This window comes from Pterocles gutturalis, unplaced genomic scaffold (genome assembly GCF_000699245.1).
Source record: "Pterocles gutturalis isolate BGI_N339 unplaced genomic scaffold, ASM69924v1 scaffold16342, whole genome shotgun sequence".
Lineage (NCBI taxonomy): Eukaryota > Metazoa > Chordata > Aves > Pterocliformes > Pteroclidae > Pterocles > Pterocles gutturalis.
This window is the reverse complement of record NW_010108211.1, coordinates 29,786-38,442: the sequence shown is the minus strand read 5'-3', so window position 1 is coordinate 38,442 and position 8,657 is coordinate 29,786. Positions and strand designations below refer to the sequence as shown.

At 44.0% G+C, this 8,657-nt stretch overlaps 1 protein-coding gene across 1 annotated transcript in view; it reads left to right on the top strand.

The window, feature by feature from the left end:
• LOC104461088 (calcium-binding mitochondrial carrier protein Aralar2-like) overlaps positions 1-6,409 on the top strand; it is a gene marked incomplete at its 5' end in the record, with an annotated part of 30,210 nt that extends 23,801 nt beyond the window's left edge. Inside the window, 4 exons of the mRNA XM_010072543.1 lie at positions 399-537; positions 4,180-4,338; positions 4,419-4,509; positions 5,264-6,409. Of these exons, the coding sequence (XP_010070845.1) occupies positions 399-537; positions 4,180-4,338; positions 4,419-4,509; positions 5,264-5,453 (579 nt within the window). The remainder of the gene's footprint in view (positions 1-398; positions 538-4,179; positions 4,339-4,418; positions 4,510-5,263) is intronic.
• Positions 6,410-8,657: the final 2,248 nt, after the last annotated feature.

Sequence of the window (8,657 nt, the reverse complement as noted above, 5' to 3'; positions counted from 1 at the left end):
GAATGAGAGGGGATGGACCTGTCCTGTGGCTCGGTCTTCTTCAGACACATCCTAAATTCTACTGCAGGTGCATGGCTATAGTGTCAACTATTTGAAATTCTGCAAAGGTGTTGTCAAAGCTTACTCCAACACATGACATTTTCTCTATTATCAGCAAATAACTACAGTACTACAGAGTGAGGGAGAATGACAAGTTACTGAACCAAGAAGCAATACACAGACACTCCTCGGCAGGGTGAAATACATGGATCTCTCAAAATTTTGAGGGAAGAGATTCTTTTTCTATAAGCTCTTTGCAGCAAAACAAAAAAATACGATGTTTCTCTGTTCTCTGGTGTTCATAGTTCATCATGTTAAATTTGCTCACTTGCAAAACTTGGGGTTTTTTTTCAACACAGGGTGCTAAGGCGTGTTTTTTGCGTGACATCCCCTTCTCTGCCATTTACTTCCCCTGTTACGCACATTTGAAATCTTCATTTGCAAATGAAGATGGGAGAGTTAGCCCTGGAAATCTGCTCTTGGCTGGATCAATAGCTGGTAAGTGCCCAAAATTCTTTTTGCATGCCACTATATTGCACCTGCAGCGCAATAGTTACGGCAGCGAGAACTTTGGAAAGCTCAGGAGAACTATACGCTTTTTGCAACCGTGTGCCCAAATAATAGAAAGCTACCATGCTGTAGAGTGAGTTAATGTTAGAAATAAAGATGCTGTAAGTTTCTGGTATAATCACAATGTTCAGGAGGAAAAACAAAGGGAAAGATGTAAGTGCTGGTGTTTTGTCATGTATCATCTTCCCTTGTGAAGCTACTGTGCTATTTTTGTTTGTGGCTGGCTGGCTGGTAAAGTGTTGTTGAAATGGTTTATAAATAAAATCATAGCATTTGTGAAATTATTTATGATCAAAGGAATCTGTAATTTTTGGTATATGGAGTCCAAAGGCCAGGGTGGCAGTACAGCTCTCTGAACACAATGACATAGCCTGTGACAAAATGATGGTAATTGCTTGCTACTCACAGTATCCCATGCAGTTACTTGGCATTGTGAGGATATTACCATTATTTTTTTTCATACTAAACAAAACAGAAAAGCTGAAAAACATTTCTGTTGTGCAGTAGGTTGCTGATTCGTAGCGTATGCAGGTATGACAGAGGCACTGAGTGTGATCTTGAGCACTTGCTTGTTTTAGTCTGCTACATAGCGGACAGGAGAGCCAAATCATGCTCAGCTTGCCACAGATGCATTCGAGTGTGCCAGAGCCTAAGGGAAAAGACAGAGACACGCTTTGTAGCCTCAGCTTGCCTTTGTGTCTGCAGTGTAGCTGGTCCCTGGCATGGCTTCTACACGCAAAGGGAAGTGCCATTTGGTAGCTGCCTCCTGGAGGGGGCAGACTCAGAGTCCTGCTCCTGCTATGTCCAAGGTTTTCCCTTCAGGAAACAAACAGGCTTGCAAATTTGTGCAACAAGACCACGCAAGCAGGAGGCCTCCCATCAGCAGGTACTTCCACCGTGTTCATGGGGTGCTGCTTGTTCTGTCAGAGCTGCAGCCCAGTTCTTCCTGCAGCATGGCCCCTGACGGGCTGCTGCAACCTTGACCGGCAGGTCAAGGGAGTGATGGAGTGGCATGAATCCAGTACAGATAGGTGGTTGGTGGTTTAGCTGTGTTTTCTCGTTTGATTTTAAACTTTCTTCTTCCTGGGGAAACTGTTCTTGGTCAGGATTATACACCAGGCTGTGGCCAGGGACCTTTTATGGCCAGTATCTGGGCTTAGGATATAGCCAAAGCCTGACGGTACAGATCAGTTAGTCTGACCTGTTGAAGCAATACAGCTTCAGCTCTTTGTGTTTGCTCTGTATTCAGTAGCTCCTAGTCCAGAGGAATTGACCTGGCACTAGGAAAACCAGCTGTGTTCAAATGACTGGTGCTTAAACACCCCTTGTCCTCCCCCCTGCCCACCCCAAACCAGAGCCAGCTTCCAAGCCCCCCAACAGGAGCCTACAGCCAGCTTATTTCTCACCCATTTTAGTGGAACAAAACAATTTTTGAACTTCAGATCATATTTACAGACTTGAAACATAAGCTGGCATTTTTAAGCCAAGTTATTTCTGAGATTTTCCTATTTTTCTCTCTCTAGCTATTGTCAGGTGATTGCAGACTGAGATAACTGTCCCTTTGAAGTTCAGGCACAGAAGCAGTCTTTATTGTTGCTGATGGGGCTTACCAAACTAGCTATAATGCGAATTTTACCCAGTGCTTCCTGTGAATCCCATCCTAGGTTAACTCTCATGAGCAAGTTACAGTGTTAAAGATACAACACTCATCCTACTGTTTACAAAAACAGGAATTTCTTTTATTGGGTACAAGCATGGTGAGAGAATGTCAAGGGGAAGGCAAAACAAAAACCCCACCACCTCTGAAACGCTCTGGTGATGTCTCTGCTCTGACCGGGAATCTCACCTGGTCATCGCACTTCAGACATGTGCGTGAGCTCCATCTGGGTGTGGGAAACTGCAGCTTTCCACAGCCCCGTAGTGCTGGGATGTTCAAGCTGGCGGTGCTCATATGCATGCCTGTGTCCTTTGCCAGTGGGTGTTGCTTTGTGCTGGGTGTATTTTCTTCCTTTTCATTGCTGTTAGGGGTGCATGCAACATGCATGTCATCTAGCTTGATCTGCTTCTGGTTTTCACTGTTCACCAGATGTCAACCTGTTGTCCCATGGCATTTTCTGAGATGATTCTAACATCAGCTACAGAATCTCCTTAATTTGCTCCATCTGCTTATTGCCTCCATGAACTTCCTTCTCCTCCCCTCACTCCTTTTTTATTGTCAGCTCCTGCTGTGCCATTTGTCTTATTTTGATTGTAAGCTCCTCACATCAACCTGTAAATTTTTATTTGTCTGTAAAAACTTTTGTCCTGTACACGTAGCTCCTAAAAACAGGATTAAAATCATCTTTAACTGCAAAATACCCTCAGTAATAAGGAATGAGGAACAAGGAGATGGAAGTCAATGTGTAGTATGCAGAATTGGTTCTAAGTATGTCCTTTGGTTTTCCTTGAAAATACTGGTTGGCTTTTGAAGGACAAAAGTCCAGCTTTAAATTGAAGACAACTCAACCAATATCCTGGTGTGGGTAAGGCTAAGCAAAGAGGAATTTCAGCATTTCTGGAGTTCAGAAACTTTACCGGGTTTTAGCTCTTGCCTGCCAGACTGACCACTGTGCAAGTTCAGCTTGTGCATTATTTTGGGGGGTCCAGGAGAGAAGGAGGAGTTCTTTGGCGATACACGCTTACATCTCTCAGAGCAGTCTGCAGGAAGGGTGCTCTGCTGCTTGAAGCCAGCCCATGCTGGTTTGGACAAAAGTTGTTACAGAATTATTAAGCCTAAAAAAAAAAAACGCAAAGGAGATTTATGCATCTTCATCTGACCAAGTTGGTTTGGAACAGATGCAGAATGGAAAAGTAATAAAACCATAAGAGACAGTGTCTTCTGGGCAGAGTCTTGGTGCTTTTTTTTTTTTTTTTTTGGCCTTTTTTTTTTTTTTTTTTTTCCCCCCCCCAGTTCTAAACATGGGCAGCCCCAGTTTGGATAGGAATTATTTTAGAAATACCATCCATTGGTAATTTGGTATTTTTTGCTTTCAGTTGATTATCTGCCAGGGTAAATTTAAATCTTCCTCCAAGTCTTCTGCTGAGGATGTCAGCTGTGGCTTTGCAGCTGAGCAGTCTGCTGTTCCTAATGAGAAGAATGACCCTTTTTTTAAACCTTAGCTCTCATGCCTTGCTGATCGTGCACAGCATTATCTCGTTTCTCAGTGACACCGCTGCATGTCGGGGAGGTGTGTGCATGTACAAGCTATTCTAGCAGCATGCAACCAGAATGCCAGGAACCACAGAGAGGCGTGAAAAGGAAAGGGAAAAATCAGCCTCACCTCCAAAAACTTTGTGCTTATTAACTATGCAAGTTTCTGGTTAGTGCTGAAAAACCCAGTTCGTGCCTCCCAGCTCGGCAGGAAGCGTGCAATATGGTTGTTCCTGTAGGAGAAGCTCAGTCAGCTTCTGCTTAAATCAAACGTGGCTGGATTCTCCTGACGTAAGAATGAAAAGCCCTGGGTAAATGAGGTATGTAGCATATGTGACAAGTCGGTGGTACCCACCTGATGATTTTTGTGTGGTGTGTAGGTATGCCTGCAGCTTCTCTGGTGACCCCTGCGGATGTCATCAAAACAAGACTACAGGTGGCAGCCCGGGCAGGACAGACCACCTACAGTGGCGTTGTAGACTGCTTTGTCAAGATTGTTCGAGAGGAAGGTCCGAAGGCTCTGTGGAAGGGAGCAGGAGGTGTGTAAAAAAGCTTTGATTGCCATGGGATTTCTAGTTGTGGTCTTTGCCACTTAAGGACTGTTTTCTTTCCTTTCAAGCTCGTGTATTTCGATCTTCTCCTCAGTTTGGTGTAACTCTGGTGACTTACGAGCTGCTGCAGAGATGGTTTTACGTGGACTTTGGGGGAGTGTAAGTATGTGGTGTCCAAATCTGCCTGGGACCCCGATGTTCCAGTACCTGTTTCACAGCAAGACATTACCACATCTTATATCACTGTTTCAAGCTGGGGAGCTGTCCTAGTATAAACAGTGTGAGTGAGAGGCTAAATAGAGTGGGGTTGTAACTGCAGGGGGAATGTGACACCTGCCAGGTCAGGATACACTCGCATTAGTCCTTGTTAGTTTGGTGGCAGAGCTGTGCCCCTGATTAGGCAGGGCATTGACATCCAAAAACTCTATAGCTGTCACCAAGTCCAAAATCTATTTGTTGGAGCTTCAGCTCTGCCTCCTGTCTTTGCTGACGAGACAGATGGATGTGCATATTGCTGTTTAACATGATCCCAGGAGCAGCTGCAGACTGTTTATGAAGCTTTGGGGACAGTAGTTTGAAAGCCATCTCAAAAATTGTTTAAACTCTGCTAGATTCCTGGATTGGTTGTGCACTGTAGCAGAGACTTACGAACCCCAGCTCCCCCACATTGCAGTTTTGATTAATGCACTACAAATTTTATCAGGATTTGACCATACTCAATCAACGTGAAGACTCTTCACTGTTCCGGATGGTTTTAAAACAGGGTATATCTCATTACACTGTAGCATTTAATTTAGTCACTTACTGGGAGGTACACTCAGATGTCTCATTCAGCTTACTTTGTGGAGGAGATTTTTGTGAACACTGGTTTTACTCTATGGAAATTAATTTATCATTTTTTATTATTTTGCAGAAAACCAGCTGGATCAGAGCCAGTTCCTAAATCTAGGATCACGCTCCCTGCTCCTAACCCTGACCATGTTGGTGGTTATAAATTGGCAGTTGCCACTTTTGCAGGGATTGAAAACAAGTTTGGACTTTACCTACCTCGATTTAAGCCATCCCCACCTACCTCAAAGGCTGCTGCAGCAGTAGAACCCTAAATTTATTGGTGTAGGTTTTTTGTTATTAGTTGGGAAAGAGCCACTTTTCTAATTGGTTAATAGTTTGTTCCTTTAGCTTCTCATCATATAACAGTTTATCTTCATTTGAGTTTTAAGGCAATTTTCATCTTAAATGTAATCATTTGTCTTTGTGCTTCCTTAACCAGATCACTGTGAAATTCTTACCAGTTGTTTTAAGTTTGGGACCATGAATGTATTTGTCCACATCTGACATGTGCTTGTGTTGGGAAGACACTAATTTTAGGTTCCATTTATTGGGGAGGGCTGGGTGAGAGCTGTGAACCAGATCATCTTACAGGCAATGCTTGATTGCAGATTACCAGGGTGGATGTCGCACATCGTCACTCAAATGGAAAAACTCAGTGGATATCACGGTGCTCAAAGTGGAATGATTTTTGACTGTACATGTAAATTGGTTATAAACCTACTGCGTGTCTGTAGAGGTCAGCAAATATACACCCGGTACCTAAGTATGCCAGTACAGCTTCAACTTTTTAAATATGTACACGCACAAGTTCTGTTTCTGGATTGTATTATGAAGCTTTTATGTGGAACATGTTTTTGTAATGGAAACCACATTTATAAATGTTTAGCCGTTGTATTATGTTACTGGTATCAAAATGCTCAAAAGAAAGTGTTATTGTCCATAGTCTTTGCACTTTATGGCAGTACTTTTGGCATTCTACTACACGTACAAGGAAATTTCATAACTAGGTGCCTATCTTGGGTTGCTGGTGTTTGGAATTCAGTTTGTATATGCACTTCTATGGTAAAACGCTGCTTATTTAAATAACTGCAATAGAAAGTTCATGCACTGTATCAATGGTACCTGCCTTAACTGCTGGCTTGTAATTGGCAAATAGGTGGTTTCAGATTCTTATTTACTTCATTGAGTCAAAAGAGATTAAAATACTCTAAAAGAAGATTTTACTTAATTTTTTGGTGCCTTGCACAGTGTTTAGAAAATTATGTATTTATGAAGATAGAAATAAATGCACACATGGTATTCTGGTATGGAAGTTACGTAGTACATCAAATGTCTTGTTCAACTTCAGGTTTAAAGTTAGGTTCAAGATAAAGTTTGGACATGTAGGCTATAAAAACACCTGCAGCTTGAGAACAAATTGCCTGAATACCCCTTTGTAGGTAACACAGCTGTTGGTGTGGATGTCACTGAAAAAAGAAATTTTTCCTCAGTCAAAAACCAGGATTGGAGTAAGCTTTGATATTTTGACCTTTACTTTTGGGGAGGAGGTTAATGAACAGTCTGACTAGCGAGTCAATTTATCATTTACCTAGTCAGGTACTACTGAGTGTCTTTTGTGATACCTCTTAAGACCAGGAAGAATTTGGTCTTGCTTGTCTTCTTGGCATGGGGGGTGGGTGCCTTCAACGTTGGCTGTAAACTGAGGGAATGCATAGATGCAATATCTTTGCAGAAGAATGAGTTAGGTATGCAGGATCACCTTGTACTAGACCTTGTGGAAATACTGAAATGGAAATCACTCTATTATTGTATTTGTGTTTGAGTCATCATGAAAATTACTTTCCTGGACTAATTTCCATTCTGAAGTTACCAGTGAAATGGAGTTGTGGCAGCAGTAGCACCTGCAGTACTCGTGCATGTGAAAGTGAGGGAAGAAGATGACACCTGCCTGCAGCTGCATCTTGGAGTCTGGCTACACCAGTGTGCAGAGTCTGTGCCGGGCCCGGACAGCCGCCGGCTGCTACATCTCAGCCATGTGTATCTGAGTCTCCTCAGATGACAGGTCCTTCGTTTCGGAAATGGGAGAAAAAAGCTGCCCCTTGTATTACTCCAAAATTAACTGTCAGGATTTTTGGTTAAGGCTTGTCATAAAAGTCAAACTTTCCGACTGGGAGCTGCCTGTGCTTGACACTTGAGATTTTAGGCTACTTAGGAGACAGTTTTACACTTTATCCCACCCTTTTGCCTGATGTACCTTGTCAAGGGTTTCTGTGGGAAGTGAGCAGCTCAGGAAGATGTCCAAGTACTGAGCTGCACGTCTCCCCTTGTCCGGGAGGGGAAGCACCTGGCCACGTGCAGGGTTCCACCGGCAGCTGCTCCCTCCTCGCACAGCCTGGAGAGGGACGCCGGGGCTGCACCGGTCAGAGCACATCTGTCGGCTGCCTAACGCCGAACCCCAACACAGCTGGGAACGGAAGAGGAATTAGAGCTGGGTTATTGTGAGACTTGCACAACTTCTTGGCTCATGTGATAAAGATCGTTGCTTGAGTTTTACAAAGCAAATCGTAACTCAGAGAGATTCCCCTGCCTGCTGCTGCCCTGTCTTTCCCAGGCCTAGCTGTATACTTACGACTTGTCCTTTACCCCAGGATGAAGGGACAAAGTTCCCAACCCAGGGACAGAGCTCAAGCACAGCTCTCCAATGGCAGGTCCATCTCAGAAGGCCACAGCTTTCATCTTCTCCCTGGCCGGCAGAGGAGCATGGCTGGACTGACACCCCCAACCACCACCCATGGTGACCCTTCCCCTCCCCATTAGCTGTCTTTTGGGGGTTGTTCTGACCTTCTGCCCTTCTTCTCAGGGCCGGTAGAGGATGGAGGCAGGGGCAGAAGGGCTGAAGAGCCAGTGACTGCTTCATTTACATGCAACTCAGTTCAAAACGTTTCAAACCACGCTACAGCTCTGCCTGGAGATCTTGGGAAAGATCTGTGCCCGCAGTTGGCTTCCTCCAGACACAAAAGGATGCATTTTGAGTTTACAGGCCAAGAAATTGTCAGATTGCCTTACAAACAAACAAAAGGCCCGAGCACAATGTTTAAATGTTTGTCCTCTTCGGGTTTCTGGGTGAGTTATGCAAAGTGTGGGAGGAACAGGATAAAATGTAACCTCGCTTGCTTCCTGCAGTCCAGCTAGCCTCCTGTGACAGCGCTTACAGAAAAAAGAAATGATCAAATATTGGTGATGTCACCTATCGGCATGAGAGTGGGGTGGGGGTGTCTCTGAAGCAGTTACCCCATATTTGTGTTTCTCAGTCCAGCAGAAGCGGAGGGATGCTTTTCTGCCTGGTCCCTGGGGAATGGGTTGGGTTAAACTGACTTAATATTGAGAGTTTGCAGGGATGCTTTTGTGAACAAACATACCACAGGCTTCAAAAAGAACTTGGGCAGGTTTTTCTGAACCTGCTAAAAATACAAAAC